This window comes from Chelonus insularis, unplaced genomic scaffold (assembly GCF_013357705.1).
Source record: "Chelonus insularis isolate UGA/USDA-ARS -01 unplaced genomic scaffold, ASM1335770v1 contig_35_pilon, whole genome shotgun sequence".
In the NCBI taxonomy this organism is placed as follows: Eukaryota; Metazoa; Arthropoda; class Insecta; order Hymenoptera; family Braconidae; genus Chelonus; species Chelonus insularis.
Window position 1 is genome coordinate 1300379 of NW_023276524.1, and position 17263 is coordinate 1317641.

Consider the following 17263-nt stretch of genomic DNA (forward strand, 5'->3'; position numbering starts at 1 on the left):
TTTGATGAGAGAAAAAATTTTTTGTGGAAACTAAATTTCGATTTATAAAAATCTTGATTTATACGCTAATTTTTATTATGATTTTTATTCTTTCTTTATTCATAATCATTTACTTAACCAATGCAAAATAGAGATCGATAATCTTTTCCTTTTTCAAACAATTCGTCATATTTGCATAATAATTGGCATTAACCTGGAGAATGTATCCAACAATAGAGCTTACTTATTCTTAGATTTGATTTACAGTGCTTCAAAAAGTCTATACCTTTTTCTGAATCGTGCTGTTCAACTCTGAGTAAGAATTTGATTCATTAATGAATTTTATCAGACATCCCAATGTTAAAAATACTCAGTGCAATTTAAAAATATATTTGTATATCATAAATTTGAATATATAAATATTCAAAAATGCTATTGTTAAAATAAGCTAAGAAGTTTTTAAGTAAGCATGTTATAAACATGTATACCATCCATCATTATCTATTAATTTTTCAGTTGATGAATCATTATCAACTATCAATAAGTAAATATTTTTGTTAAATAAAAATAATAACACTGTAAATGAATTTATTATTTTAAAACAAATTATTTATCAGTTTAGCCTCAGCTCATTTTCATAAGAGATGAGCTTTTATTTGCATTCAATTTTTTTTCTCTTCTCGTGTAAGCTCATTGCACACAAAAGCATTCATGTCTCTTATATCTAAATGTATTTCCAGTCTATGATTAGCAGTAGAGTTGAAATAAAAATGTTTCCATTGCCATCATTATTTGATTATCAGGAAGATATAATACATCGTTGTCTAGTAATTTTTTCTGAATTTTAAAAAGTAAACAATCAACTAAATTAAAACCAAATGCTTGCTCTGACTTGAATTATATGTTATGATGGTTAATTTATTACTAAAAACTATATACATATTCATTTTCATTTGTTTACCTAAAGTTATATAAATACAAAAAAATTGATCTAATTGAAAATGTTACAAGCTAAAAAACTAAATCTTCTTAGCTCATTAGCTGGTTCATTGAGTGTCGAGTAAGGTTAAGATTCCAATTTTGAATCATTCAAAAAATTTCTTATGTCTTTTATGATCCTAATTAATACATTTGTTTTAATAACTATATTTTAATTCAAACAATATTTTAAATTGCTAGTAACTTTTGCAAAAATTTTATGATGAATCTGATGGCTTTGGTGTCACCAACTGACAGCTTTACAGTGTTACAAAATACGTTGTTAAATTATTATTGAATATTTAGTAATGCTAACCAATGTTTTATAGTTAAAAATATAACAAAGGTGACTAATAATTCCATAATTATATTTACGTTGAAATATAATATCATTTCTGCCTAATAAAATAAAAATAATTTTTGCAGAATTGGGTAAAAAAGTGTTAATGATATACTGTAGTCCAAATGTGCACAATAAATTGTAGATTATAAATTAGCGTACGTGCAACATTTAAATGACAGTGGCAAACTGTTTTCAAGAATAGTCGACAATTTCACACAATTACAAAGTATACAGAAACTTGGCTACTAAGATGAAAACTTAAACTAAGAGAACACTAATTGAATGCTTCTATTAGCTTGCAATGCTTAGTCTTAGTAATTCAACAGTATTTAAATATTTACATCATTTATGAAACATTTAGAGTTGTCTAGCATGAGTCAATCAAGTCATTATAACAATGAAAGCTCATGAAAATGTATTTAATTTGTCTAGGTGATTTTTTTTTACACGAACACGTCACCTGAATGCTACTTCCGCAATCTAATATTCAGAATGACCGCGCATATTCACTTTTATTGTAATTAATTTCTTTGAATCTTTTAATTATTTGTATTTATAAGCTGTATGCTATCATACTTTCATTCAATTCCAATGTACTTGCAGATGGATTTTTATTTCTGATGGTTTTCCCGACGGTCAAGGCGAATCAATATGTTCTATATTTTGCATTCTATAAATTATTCTATAAACATTTTTTTTTCATATACATGCATGTGTATTATTGATTCCATTTTCTATAATAACGATATCAATTTTTCAACAAACATGTTACATATTCATACATTTTTATTTAATACACGAGAATAATTAAAATTATGGTAAAAATTACTATTTCATTTTTCCCATCTTCTAGCTATTTTCTTTTACAAAAGACGACTAACAACGATGTCTATCTTTAAGTTAGCTCGTCTGGCTACATAATGAACGTTTCAAATTTGCATGTCTTTTGATTATGTGATTTGATAGAGTTGGAATACAAAGTAAAATGAGCGTCAAATTTCTCTAAAAACTTACCCCAAATGAGTGAAACTTGATAAGAATGGAGATGGCTTATTCTTTATCCAACATTAGCTTAATGGAATCAATCTTGATCAGATGCTGGATCAGAAATAGGTCAACTGTTGATCCTACCAAGCAGGGACATTCATAATTTTACTATGTTGCATAATAATTGAACAATAAAAGAATGGTTATGATAACTAATAATGACATAGACCTAGCATTAAAAAAAAGTTCAATTAATTTAATACAAGTTCACTGCAAAGATTAATAAATAAAAAGTACTTTAATGAGTAAACCTAAAGTGTCAAAGAGTGTAATGAAAATTATTCGAAATTTGAATAATTTTTATCACCAACGTTGAGCTATAGTTTACTTGGACTGATATAGTGGTGGATTATAAATAAACTTTTTATGCTTTTCTGCCAAAGTAAGGTGAATTTTCGTCAAAAATTTTTGCAGTAAACTTTTGTTAAATTAATTGAACTTACTGCTAGGTCCATGTCATTATTAGTTATCATAATCATTCTTTTATTGTTCAATTATTATGCAAAATCAAGGACAGAATATTAAGTATAATGTTATCAAATAAGATGAAAAAGAATTTAGTCTGGTAAATGAAATTTCATTTCTCACTGTCAGTGTCTGAATGGCTCTTTTAAGTTGGATATCACCGGTAAGTGCGTTGGTTGAAATTTCGAACAGTTTTTTTTAAGTACAATTAGATTTTATTTGCAGTATTAACCTCTTTTTGCAATCGGTATATATAAAAAATAAAAACTTACTAAGCTATTTCTGAGGCAATTACCTTGGTCTAACGTATACGTTAACCTGGGGAAAATCCATTATTCGCTTGATGTTGTCTCGTTGTAGAATCTTAGTACTTTTATCCCTCTATGCAATACGCACTCTGCTTGTTTCAGCTTCCCAGATGTTTGTTAGTATAGGTCGTTAAAATAATGTTCTTTATTATACTTTCTACGTTCATAAAAAATATGTTATCGTCATAATAAAAATATTAACAATGGAATAAAATAAATAAATAAAACTATCTTTCAGTTTTATTGAAAACGAAATATTTGCAACAATAAACAAAACAAAAAAATGATTTTTTATATCTAAATCAATAAAAAAAAAGCATGGGAAAAGTAAACTTAAAAGTTTTTTTTTATTCAATAATTCTGTAGATGAAAAATTTTCCAAGTGCTTATAAATTTCATCAAGTCTACATCGGACAACGGTAATTTGTCTAGAATTAATGCCCAACCAAAGTTCTGAGGCTGCATATCTCACTGAACAGGAGAGATCCGCCTCTCCAACTTCCAAGTACTGTAGCTCTCGTATTATCCTCTTCTATTTCACCTTTTATACCTCTCTTTCTCTCTAGAATAATTCGCATTGGTTCTTGAACAATAAATCCGGCCCAAACCACTTCCTCTTCTGCTCTTATTTTTCGAAGTAGCTTATCCACCCCCTTGTGGTCGCAATTCCGCTTGCCTTTTTCTCGTAAGACGGTTCTGAGACTATTCCATCTACTATTAGTACCAGAATTACCATTTTCATTTCCTCAACTAAATTTATTACTTCTTCGATTACTTTATCGCTGATAAATTGATGTTATTTCGTTTCACTTTTTCCTTCTTTTAATCTTTGAAATAGAAAAAAAAATCGGTCTTTTCATGGGTAATTTATTTTTTACGTGAATAATTTTTGCGAAATTATTCCATGGGTTGGTATACGGTGAATGTAGGAATCTTGGCAAACCACCATAATGCTGAATGTGGGTTAATACATTAATTCATAAAGTGCTGTAATCTTTTTTATGGTTTTTTTACAGCACCAAATTATAGTATTTAGAAAATCTTTGGAGGTAACAATAATCTTTGGATTAGTTCATCTAAAATATATTAAATTACATTTTTTTTTTTAATTTAATATTTAAACTTTCCCAAAATAAATCATCAAATTTCCAAGCAAAACTAATAATGCTAGTCTCTAAAAGTAGATCAATGATATTTATTGTAAATTATTGAAAGTTAACTAATTTAAACTCATAAAATTATCACTGTTTGAATCAGTGATATCCTAACTTGAGCAGAACCAAACTGGGCCCATGACTTGATGATAATACCATTTAATGGTTAATGCTGAACCAATCGTGATTTGATTATGACCATATTGGTCATTCCTGTATAGAGAGTAGTAATTAATAAACTCTTAGGGAATAAATCAGCAAAAGCCACGGCAAATCAGTGACTTTATTGATTTTTAGAAAATGTCACCAATCTATTGACAAAGAGTAGAATTAATAGCATCAATTCTAATCATACTACCAAATATTTGTTGATTCATGATAAAAATATATTACACATAAATAAGGTCAGAGAACCTATGCTTGACCAGGGTCTAGAAGCTGATCAATATTAATTTTATAAATATTTGTTATATTATAATAAATAAAATCTTTCATTGCAAGTTGTTTATAAATATTTTTAATTTCATTTCTATCTTATGATTAAATACCTGAATTTGAATTAATATATAAATAATTATATTTGATATAGTGTAACATAAACTCACTATAGTTTCTACTTAATTTAATTAATGATAAAATTAAAAAAAAAAAAAAGCATTTCCTACAATTAAAAACAGAGTGTAAAAAAGTGTTGAAAAATAATTTTATAATAATTTATTTAGACTTATTTTCTAACTACTCCAAAGAATAGTGATCAGGTATTTGATCTTTTCTCTTAACAAAAATAAAATTAGATATTTCTATAAATTTCTTTAACCTATGTTAGACCTTTTTCAAGTTTATTTCCACTCACCACATCTAAACGTTGCTGTGTCTGTCACATTTATAACATGTGAATAATATCCTTTCTGACAATGTTGTAATTTTAACCGCTAGCTAAATTACAAAGCATTCAGCGAAGTTTTCTCAAAGGAATCCTTATATCCGTAAACGTCAGACGTCCATAAAATTATTAGATTTACGAGCTGTTAAATTAAATATAAATTGTGACTTTGGATCCACCCGAAGTGATTTTGTTGCTTCCTTATAATAAAAATTACTGCTTTATAACTGTTCTAGAAAACTTCTTATCATCATAAGAAAGTTAAAAGTAAGTAGATGGCATACTTTGCATACAGAATGTGGTCTCCTTTGACTATAGAGTTAGGTTATTTTTTTAATCGATCAAAAAGTAATCATTAATTGAAAATTGATTTAACACTGAATTAATTGAATTATTTCGAAACTTCTAAGCTACAGATTTAATTGTATAAATTTAGTATGATATTCGAGATGGTAGTTAGTAATATTGATATAATAGAACTTGATTATCAGAAAATTCGTCTGACTTCCTTGAGGCAATTATCACATTTAACCCCGAGCGATCTTGATATCTGTTTCTAGGTGTGTATATAAGTTGACTTAGTATCTAATGCATTTTGTTCTTGAGAGAATAATTTTTAAGGTCAAAGGCCACTTAGTGATACGTCATCAACTTATCAGCCATAAACTTTGATCAAACAAATTGAATAAAAATTTGACGAAGTAGACACACAGTTGTAGTTAAATTAAGACTAATGCAATTAATTGAAGAAATTATATTATTTAATATGATTATGATAAAGTATTAATAATATTATAAAATAAATGCATAATTCTGCATAATATGCAGAAAGAAGTTTTGATTAAAAATTCTCTCACAATTCATTATTTTCGAGAAATACAATGGAAATAAAGAAAGAAATATTTTTTTTTATGAAGAATTTATTACAACTTCAATGTTAAAATTGTATCGCTTCAGTATGAATTTGACCCTACTTTATATGAGTAATATTTTCTCGTGATTTATTGCATCTCACGGTTGATCATCCACATGAAAATAAATTTAAATGTATATAGATGTGTTTGAATATATGTAAATATATATACTTTATTATATTGACGTAGTATGAATAAAAATTTATTAATTCAATTCAATCCGAAAATAAATCACCTTTTTAATATGATTTTTGATTAAATATTTATATGTATTTGTTACATAGCTTGACATTGACGTGAATAAAAAAATTACGTAATAATTTCAATAAGCAATGTAATAAAAACTAGATATATTACAAAGTAAGGTGATACTTACAAACATATAAACATTTTTGTACTCGCAGAAGAATAAAGGTTTGCTCATGAACCTAGTATAATTATTTTTATTATTATTGATTGCATCAATGAAGGAAAAACAAGATTGATTCTACTATCAGGTAAGTCAATAAGTCTGTGCGTATTTTGTACACGTTTAAATTTGTTCTAGTTTTCGTGTGTAAAATTTTTATGCATAATCCGGATTTACCCTGCATATTATCTGGAATTAAAAAACTAAATCTAGTAAATATTCATTAACTATCAATCATTATCATACTATTGTACGAAATAAAGAGATCAGTAAATATAATTGTTTGAATCTGTTAGTCAGTAAGTATTCATTATTTCATTGATAATAAATATTTAATATGTATTTAAAAAAAACAGTTTTTTTTTGTCTGAACGTGGTAGAGTTAATTGGATTCCCTTTTATGAGGTAATTTTTAGTTTTCTGTTGGCTTAATTTACAACAAAACATGAAATCAATTTCACATCAGTTTTAAAATTAATCTTCATAAAATAACATATGGAAAATGTTATATTTTCTTGTTGATCATGAAAAATATTATGCATGACTACTACTCATTCAGTGTATATTCTAACGTCGAATATATTTTATCCTTTAACCCCATATAAATCTTATTATTAAGTTTCAATGTCAGCCATTACTATGAACATCTAGACGACTCATAGATCATAAATGTAAGAGCTCATAAAGTCTGTAAAAGCATAAAATAAAAAATGGCTTTTTATAGTTATCTTGTAGAGTCTACAATGTAGACTATCTCGGTCGATAGCGGTATAGGTCAGTGTCCGTCGAGCCTGTGTTTATCTACGTCACAGAATTCTCGCAAGAACTAACCACACCTTATCTACCAAGCAGACAAGTCTCGGTCGATCACGTTGATTGTTGGGGAAAGAATCCACTAGAGTGTGGGAATAAAAGACTTGTAAATTGGGGGAGCAAAAATGAATGACGATAGAGTGATAAAAGGTGACAACTTGCGCGTTTGGTGTGCTTGAATAGCACTCAGAAAGATGCTAAACTAGCAAGGTTCCGTGTGATGGACAACCCCTTTGATATTCAAGTTTTTCGTCCTTTCATTGATATTAGAAAGTGACTTTAGGGAGACACAAACGAGAAATTTCGGTAGTACACGAGGGTTGCACGCAATGTCAAGGTCATTAGGATAAATGTCATAGGGAAGCAGAATATTCGAGGGGCAAGATAAATTCATGAAGTTCAAAATCAATGTGGCGTTTACGATTAAGGTAAAGCTTTTCTTACTGTTTATAAACAGAGTGGTTTCTTTATTGATTTTCATTCTATTAAAAATAATCAAAGTGAAATTTTATTGATTATTTTAGAATATTATTTTTAATTTATTCGAATCTTTACAACAGATAATATCCTGTAATAGTCAAGTCAATACACTTTAGAAAAGAGCAAAATTTTGAAATTTATTTTTAATATTAATCAATTTATCTTGATGACTAAATTTTAAACTACATGTTTGAACTCTCAACAATTAATAGTACTCGAGATATTTAATTGTTTACATAAAAAGTACCACTGTTTTTCGAACAATTGATTGTAGTTCATCAACGAATAAACTTTTTGGAGTTTTTGTTCTAATTGAAAGCTACATTTATGCTAAACATATAAAATGTATAAAAAAAACATTTTTATCTATGAAAAATAGATGTAACACTGGTGTAATTTTTTGTCAATTAATTAATGTGAATGGAAAACATTGTTCAAAAATTTGAATAACAATTATTAATTATTCTAAGAATAATAAAAAAGTGTATTCATCAAATTTTCACTCTCAACTGTACTTAAATATTTTTTTTTTCACTATTTCTCTACACTTAATTTTCTTGTGTTAATCGTTATACACCTATTTTCCCTGTGCAAACATAGAAGCAATATGATTGCAGTAGTCAATAATTTAGCACTATTTCCAAATTTTTTTTCATACCAAAGTGATAGTGAATATTACGAAACTGCTTAGTAAAAATCCATAAAATATGTTCAAATTAAATATATTACTACAACAGACATATAATATTCAATTTTGCTAAAAGTCTCATTTATTTTAACTAAACAGTCTTATTTGATTTCCAAGGCACATAAATGAAACATTGAAATAAACTTTCATTGAATATATACATCAATAAATACTATTTTTTGCACTTATCAACTGATGCACTCTCAAAATGTCTCGTGGTTTATTCCCGCGCTCTTTCTGCACCAAACGAGCATTTATATAAAACATAACGCAATAACTTTACTTGTTAAAACGTTTAGAGAAAGGTTTAATCGCTACTGGTTGTCGAATACACTCATGAGAACCACGAGAAAATATTGCACATAAAGTATACGAGATTCCAGGGATATAAAGTAACTCTCCTAGATGATCGTTTGTTGACCCTTCAATTGAAAGGTACTGCATGAATAGGTCGCAAGTGTAAATCAGCCTTGAAGTTCACCTACGCACTCGTCAATTATCAAAGAGCACGACTATCCCATTGTGCGTAAAAAAAAACGACAGGTTAACTCAAGCATACTCAAACAACAGACGTTTGAATGTTGTTAAGAGTCTCATGATATTTTTATTTGCATATTTTACGTCTATATTTTTTTTATTGTCATTATCATTATTTTTATTTATTTATTTTTTGCTTTATCTTTTACCAGATGAAGTAAGTAAAAGAAACAAAGAATAGAGGCGGGTAGAAAGGAAAAATAATATAGACGAGGTCATCATTTCATCACTAAATTGATTCTACTTCAACATGATCTATAGTCGAGACATTCTTCACTAACACATATCCTCAGCACCGATTCCTTAGTATTCGCGTGGGCACAATGACACAGAAAAAAATACTAGACCCTCAAGATGGTTTGCCAAGACATAAATTATAATTTTTCAATTGAATAAGAGTCAGGATACCAAGTGAGTAAAGAAAGAAAATTCATTGAGAAATCGGCCAGCGAAAAGGCGAGGCTTCATTATTGAGAAATCACTCATGCAATCTATCTTATTGATATCTTAATTTATTTTCATAGCTAACGATACATCAAGATATTCATTAATATTTTTTTTTGCAATAAAACATCTAGGAAATTAGCTAAGTATTCATTTTTATGGACGTCAGTAATAATATTTATGATTATCACTATTCAAGTGCTGTTAGGTTTAATTGAAAATTACTTTAAAGGATTACGTTATTTCAATTGTCATTTAAAATAGACATTTATCAATATTTTATATTTATATTAAGCCAAACTTCTTTATTTAAAATTGCTATTTCTCTTCTAACACTTATAGTATAATGTAAAAAATAAATGATCAGAATTTTGTATTCAATGCTACTAACTAAACCAGTGTTTTCATAAAAATTATACCTCAATATTTTGAGAAAATTTCTATGTTTGTATTTATTCGACTTTTTTCAAAATATTTGGGTAAATTTGAAGCGTTTTATTTGACTAAACAGAAATAGTATTTATTTTCTAAGCTTTTTTGATCAGACTATTTTATGAAGTTTCATTGAAATATGTAATGTTTGTTTAATTCATTTAATACAAAATATTTATTCACAAACTGTAGCCAAAATGGTTGATACTATAACAATTGTTAAGTCGAATAGCACATAGTTCATCAAAACAAACTACTGATTGGAATGAAGTATATAATAATCCAATTATTATCTCAATTGTTACAAAAGTACGTCTAGACATGTAGGAATGAAACAATAAATTAATCCAGAAGTCGAAAGTACATAATTAATAGCACAATCAAGATATTAATTAACACTTTCTTCATTAAATCCTGGAGGCATTTTGTAAACTGTAGTCATAATTCAAACGGCAACAATCAAGATAGCTGAGATCAATCTTTTTGCCTTAAAACTCTAGACTTATCTGAGACAACCACGAAATCCGAGAGACAAGTATCAATGCGTGCTTTAATCGAGAAACTACAGTAAATGGTGGGTGGGCAAAGCTCTGGGATTCCGACCTGTACAGTCCATTTTATATCTATACATATATACACTTAAAGAATATGTACATAGACATTTAGAGCATCGGTATAAGACTTCTGAAGCATAAAAGGTGATCCTAGTCCTTACGGAAGTAGAAACTTTGGGGATTACGAGAAAACCATTGAGATCTCTCCGGAAGTGAGGGCTCTGCTACTTTCGTCTATTTTCATTTTTTCTTCAATGCTGAAAATCCTCTTCGAGACTTTAAAAAGCTTATTTTCTATCTTTTCAGGAATCCTTTCGATCAAGAGTGGCGATGGACTTTACAGGAAGTGTTGGACGAATAGTTGAAGACCCTATGGAAGCACGAGCCATCGCGGAAAGTGAAGGACTTTTATGGAAGCAAACTTGGAGACCACCGCTGTCGAGGTTACGATCCAAATGTCCTGAAATTGATGACGGAGCACATGCTAGCAAACCTTGGTTTCACAAAGCAGTTAATAGAGAAAAAGCAGCAATTCTCGTGAAAGCATATCGCAAAATGAATGGGTAATTATGCCTTTTTTATTATCAATGTTTATATATATATATATATACATATCTTAATAGGTCAATTAATGCATATATTACTTGTCAATTACTTTATTAACATTTTAACTGAAGAATATTGTAGCTGTTAAATGTGAATGTTACCATCATGACTTGACTTTTTGAATATTTTATCAGAATGTTCGTTTTTTAGTGATTCAAGAAAAAAGTTCAGATTAAATTAAATCAGATCTGTAGTATGAGACTGGAATTTGATCGGATTTGACCGAACTTGAACAGTATCATTCTTTAAAATTCCTGGTATTTGATTTTAATTTAAGACACTGAAAATCACTCATAGCATTGACATTGAAAACACTTTAGATGTCTTATTTTAAAATACTTCACTAAAAATTTAGGTTTGAAATGATAGATGGTAAATCAATTAGCAAGAATTCAATTAATTTTTCTACTTTTTTATGATATAATGTTTGACTTAGACAACTTATTGATATTGATTATTATTCAATATACTAATTTATACAGTTTAGAAAGCTTAGTATGTTTATTTGAATTAAATTTACTCATGAATAAGTATAACATTGATTTTTATTAGATTTGATACATCATTAGAGGCAAATTTAATTAAATTTAACTAAATCTGATTTTTATTTCTGATCAGTTCTGAATTTTTCATCGTAAAAATACAATTTCGTTTAATTACTTTACTGATATTAAAAACTTTCAACTCATTTCTATTGTTTGTTAAGGAATAAATTGGTAATTTTTATCGACATCAACTGAATTTCAACAACTCTAATATGTAATTACATTTAAAGAAAAGGTTTCTTTCAAACTATAGGTATAATTTCAGATAAAAGTACCAATTTCATGGTTATACTTTCTTGTAGAGAAGTTTTTAGTCGTCAATGATTATTAAATAATTTTTATGACAAAGAAACTTGAACACCAATGATTAGTTTCGATAGACAGTCCAACAATCCTAAATTTTACAGTTGTATAACTATTGGTCTCGATGTTTCATGCATCTTAGAGTGGCGATTAAATTTCTAGGGTTGTTTTCCATAGCTAAAAAAAAATTACAGTGTTTAACTCGTAGTAAAGAATTCGAATGATTGCTATTGCTAAATTATAGAGATCCAAATGGCGATTTTATTCTTTTTTTCTTTTTGCTAAAATATCCTTTTATACTTATACCACTTGACTATGATTTGTCTCATGCAAATCTGCTGCTGTTTTTATCTACTAGCTATCGCCTAGTTATCAAAGATTTATTCTTCTTCTGTTATCTCAGATGACTTTTATCACTTCTTCTTATCAAGATCTAATCAAAACTTTTTCATCTTACCGTCAATAATGCTCTTTAAAGAAATCGATTAATCAGTAATGATTATTTTTGATCTTCTAGAACATAAAAGAAATGATTTATCTCAAAAGAAATAAATTTTAGCAAAGCTCTAGGGTTAAAGAAAAAAATGAAATATTTTTATCGCAGCCAAGAACTATTAGATACTTTGGTTTGAACTTTTTATATTTTGCGTTATGTTCTGGTCAATTTATCAATAATATAAATTGATGTAATCGCTACATACTGATCGTTATTTTTTCTTGTATGATTTCTCTTCACAAAACTTAAAACATTTTTCAACGTTTTTGTGTGTGATAAAATAGTACCATCTGCAAATCTATGTCATTTACTTTTTCATTTCCTACTGGCTTATATGGTCAACCTTAAAAGCCGTCTTCTTTTCTTGGACATCGCGGTACAATTTATGTATTTCTTAGAGCAAAGTCTCCATGTCCCATTTATATTCTCACTTCTTCCGCTTGAGAAGTCGCCTAACTAATTGCGGACTGCGAGTAGAAAAAAATTTTTTTTAAAAAAGTTACTAAGTGAAGACTTCGTGATTTTATGTTCGTACAGCTGCAAAGCAATCAATTTTACGAGCAATCTTGGCGTCACGTTTTTCATAGTCATTATATTATTACTTTCGCCCACTTTTATATTCAACCTAATTATAATAATAATAATAATTCCTAGTGAATCGTATTTTATTCACTACACTTTATTGATTTTATAACTTGTAACAAAAATTAAATATTCATATTTATCTCTTTATTCTACTTTCTATTAAAACTCTAATTATAATTGAAGTTGGATAACCATTTTTTTTTATTTTTTAGTGTATTCCTTGTAAGAGAAAGCAGAAGTTATCCAGGAGCTTTTGTCCTGACTTATAAGTACAGCGAAAAAATTTTTCATGCTCAAATACAGCGGGTAAGTTTTTATTCATTCATTTCTTTTACGATTCTAAACCATCAAATTTTACAATAAGCTTTTGTTAATATTAAAGTTGAATTATAGTTGGATAAAAAATGAAGCCAATTTGATCCATCTACTTACATAGAATACTCTTGGTCCAGTATTATCATCCCAATCATATTCCACAACTGGACCAGCATTAATTGCCTTGTCGATGATGATTCAGTTATGGGTCATGATTAGAATGATAACAGTCGATGAAACAGCTTTGCTATTTTCAATAAATAATAATTTAAAAATTAAAAGTTGAATCTATCAATTGAGACTTATTTAAATAAATGATGGTTTAAAGTATCTGATATAAATTGTTGCTCAACTACCAAAGAAAAATGATAATTAAACAATGAATTATTTGTGTACTTTTAGACACGTGATGAAAAAGGAAATGGCAATATATATACTTTAGACAATGGCGCAACAAAATTCTTCGACCTTGTCCAATTGGTAGAATTTTACAAATTGAATGCAGGTTCACTGCCAACAAGACTGACTCTTTACGTGGACAACAAATCACCAGTATCATCGAAAAGTAGTAGTGCCTCAACTTCTGTCTCATCACCATCGTCTATAAAACAATCTCGAAGTCCACGAAAGAATGACATCGATCCCAAAACATCACGCAGTTGAACCTAGGGATTCCAGCCGTTCGCTGGGGTCAACGCATTCGTCTCTAAGCATTCTCCAAACATCAATGAAATAATTATCATCGACAGCGAAGACGAAGACGACGTAACTATCAATCATAATGACATCCGTTCGACTCCATCGGGCTGCTGGACTCTTTTTCGAGGCAATTCCGACGAATGGGACTCTTAATTCCTCTAGTTAACCTACTTTTTTAGTTATCATTTCAATGATAAGTAAACTACACTGATATGTAGTAGATGGAAAATTTATTCCACTTGAATCATCAATAATAACGAAAGAAATCCCACCGTGCCATTGATAATGATAAAAAAATTTTTTAAAAACTTGAAACAAAAAAATTAAGTATTTAGGGACAATAGGGATATCAAATAACATAGAAAAATATCTTCATTGTCACATCGTCGTGGATAGTGTCAAAGTATTGAATTTAAAAAAAAGAAAACTGACCAATGAAAATGTTCTGAGGCATTTGAAAAACAAAATTTTTTTAATGAAAACTTGAGAGGCTTGTCTTTAATTCAGAGACTTGTAGGCTACTTTGAGTGGCGAATATTCAATTGTATAAATAATTCTTTATCTCGCCACAACTCTGATATGGAGGCAATCAATGTGATTTCTAGAACTGCTTCAAGAAGGCGTTATGTATGCTATTTTAAATAATAAGCGAGATTTGCGCCGTTTTTTGAATATAAAACTGTTGATGGAATTTCAATTAGTGAATGAAAGCAAATTTCGAAAAATTCCAAAAAAAAAAAAAATTTGTATGTAGGTGAAAACAAAAAAAAAAAAACTGTCTTTTTCTATTTTCTACATGTTGTTTATGCAACTATTTAATCCTCGACATTCGCGAGGGAAATTCGTGAGAATGCATCTGAAAGAGTAAAAATAGATTATAAGCGTATGATTGTATTTCTTTTTTTTTCTCTGAAAAACAAATCTACGTGACTGACCAATGCGCCAATACTGCGTGGATCATAAAATCATCTATTATTGAATTAATATATAATAATTATTGTTAACTCGAGAGAATCTCAGACTTTTTAACTTTTTGGCAAAAGTTAAAATTAATCTGAAAAACAACAAAGCACATTTTGCATATTTTTCCATTTTTCTTCGAGTTATTTTTGGAGTATAAAGTGCTTTACTCTTGACTCATACTTTTTTTGTAACAACCGAGAAGCCTTAAATGTTAAAGAAAAATTGTATAAACATTTTTTATAAATATTTATTAATTCATATAAAAGGTTAACTATTGAGTTAATATTCTTTAGAAAGTATTTATTTATTAATTTTATCAAATTTTATTATAAAAAATTTTCCTAACATTAACGTTATTTTTCTTTAGCAATTAAGTTCTTCAAGGCTTTGAAATTTGTTTAAGTCAACATTCTTTGGGATGTAGAAGTCTAGAAATGAGTTATTTTCAATGTTTTTTGTTTAATTTATTACGGGGTGTGCCACAAAGCCCAACGTCCATCTGAGCTATATGGGGCGAGCTTAATGAAAAAGAAACAATTATGATACATAAATAATTGTGAAAAAACATGAACCAAAAAAGTAGTTCGATTATTCTGGTCTGTTTGAGGAGATTACTGCGCCAAGTAATACGGCCCGATCTCGCAGGAGTGTTAAAAATAATTTGCATTCTAAACTCAATTGTAAGATAAAATGGACTGAGGGAAATATTATATTAATGTGCGAAAGTTTTTGGATGTAATAAAAATTAGTAATTAAAAATAGTAAAAAAAAAATATAATAATTTAAAAATGAAAAGCATAAAACCCTCGTATTATCGATGGCGAATAGAAATTAAAAAATAAGTTACTAATTAGTGTGACTTGTTCAGATATTAATGATCTCATATGTTGCAGACGTTCTGGACGCGCGTTTGATCTGTTAATAGTTAATATACAGCAGCAAGGGGGAGGAAAATTTTAAGTATGAATGAATTTAAATAAGTTAAGATGAATGGAAATTAAAAAAAAATACTGAAATATTATATATATAAATAGAATAAACTGAAAAAAATGAAAATGGAAAAGAGTAAAATGCTAGTAAAAGAACGCAATTGCAAGAGAGATAAATAAGAGTGAGAAAAAATTTGATAATAAGTTTGGAAAAAAATTTATTTAAAAAAAAAACTAAATGAAAATTCAATGAACATAATGTAAAAATCATTATTTAGATAGAATTATTCGAAATTATAAATTTGTGGATTTCGACGTGTCATGACCAATCGAAATTAATATGAAAATTATGACAATGAAAGATGTAAATTAAATTAGTTTTGGCTTCCTATTTTTTAAAGTCATCGAGGGAATTAATTCAGTAAAACAATAACAATAATAACTAAAATTATAGCTGAATAAAAACAACAATAATTATAAAATAATAACAATAATAATAATATTAATTAATGATGATTAATAATTAATAACAATAATTATTATTGAATTATTAATACCGTGGAAAGAGTTATGAAGTACGAGTCGAGGTGATGATGATTTATGAATGGGTGTGTGTACGTATGGATGTAAATAAATTCGTAAGTGAGATATAAATCGTTAAAATCAACAAAAAAAAAACTTTTACACAATGTATTATTATAACTCGCTGAGAACCACTGATTCTATCGATACCTACTTTTTAATAATATATTTTTTCATTGATTATTTATTTCCTCTTTATCTACGTACGTGAAAAATCCCGTGCGTATTTTCTCAATATAAAAATAAAACAAAAATTATAACTTTTCAATATTAAAAACGAAAAATAGTAATAATTAAAATGTGAAAGTTAAATTGGTGAACAACAAAAAATTGTACTATACACTTTGTCAAGATCTTCAATCTTTTTGAAGACAAGAGAGTAAATAACAACACTCGGTATTAATATTAGAATTAGTGCTTTTTCTAGGGACAAAAATCGTTAAAGTAATTGAATCTTTTGCGAATGAATATAAATAAATTTAAAAATAATATTTATAACGGTCTTTAACATCAACAAACGCTTTTTTTCATTTTTTAAATTATAATTCTGTATTAAATATGTTTATAAAATTAAAAATATATATATTTTTTTATTAAAAAAATTTGGAAAAGTTATTCTTCATTAATATAAAAAATATTTGGCCTTTCGTGTAAATATGTCTATTTAGGCCAGTTTTTACGGGTTCATTAATATTAATAATTTAAATCATCCTTAAACAAATACATTGATAAATTATCCATTTTGAATGGCGGTCGCTCAATTTAGATTTTTTAATCATTGTGTGAGTTAAGGATGTTTGATTAAAAAGAAA

At 27.8% G+C, this 17263-nt stretch overlaps 1 protein-coding gene across 5 annotated transcripts in view; it reads left to right on the top strand.

The window, feature by feature from the left end:
• The window catches only part of LOC118067098 (growth factor receptor-bound protein 14-like), a 395959-nt gene extending 379856 nt beyond the window's left edge, over window positions 1–16103 (top strand). For all 5 annotated transcript variants that reach the window (XM_035083655.1, XM_035083656.1, XM_035083657.1 and 2 more), the window contains 3 exons: window positions 10735–10991; window positions 13176–13269; window positions 13681–16103. In XM_035083655.1, coding sequence (XP_034939546.1) covers window positions 10735–10991; window positions 13176–13269; window positions 13681–13941 — 612 coding nt within the window. In that variant the 3' untranslated portion in view covers window positions 13942–16103. The remainder of the gene's footprint in view (window positions 1–10734; window positions 10992–13175; window positions 13270–13680) is intronic.
• The last annotated feature ends 1160 nt before the right edge of the window (window positions 16104–17263 follow it).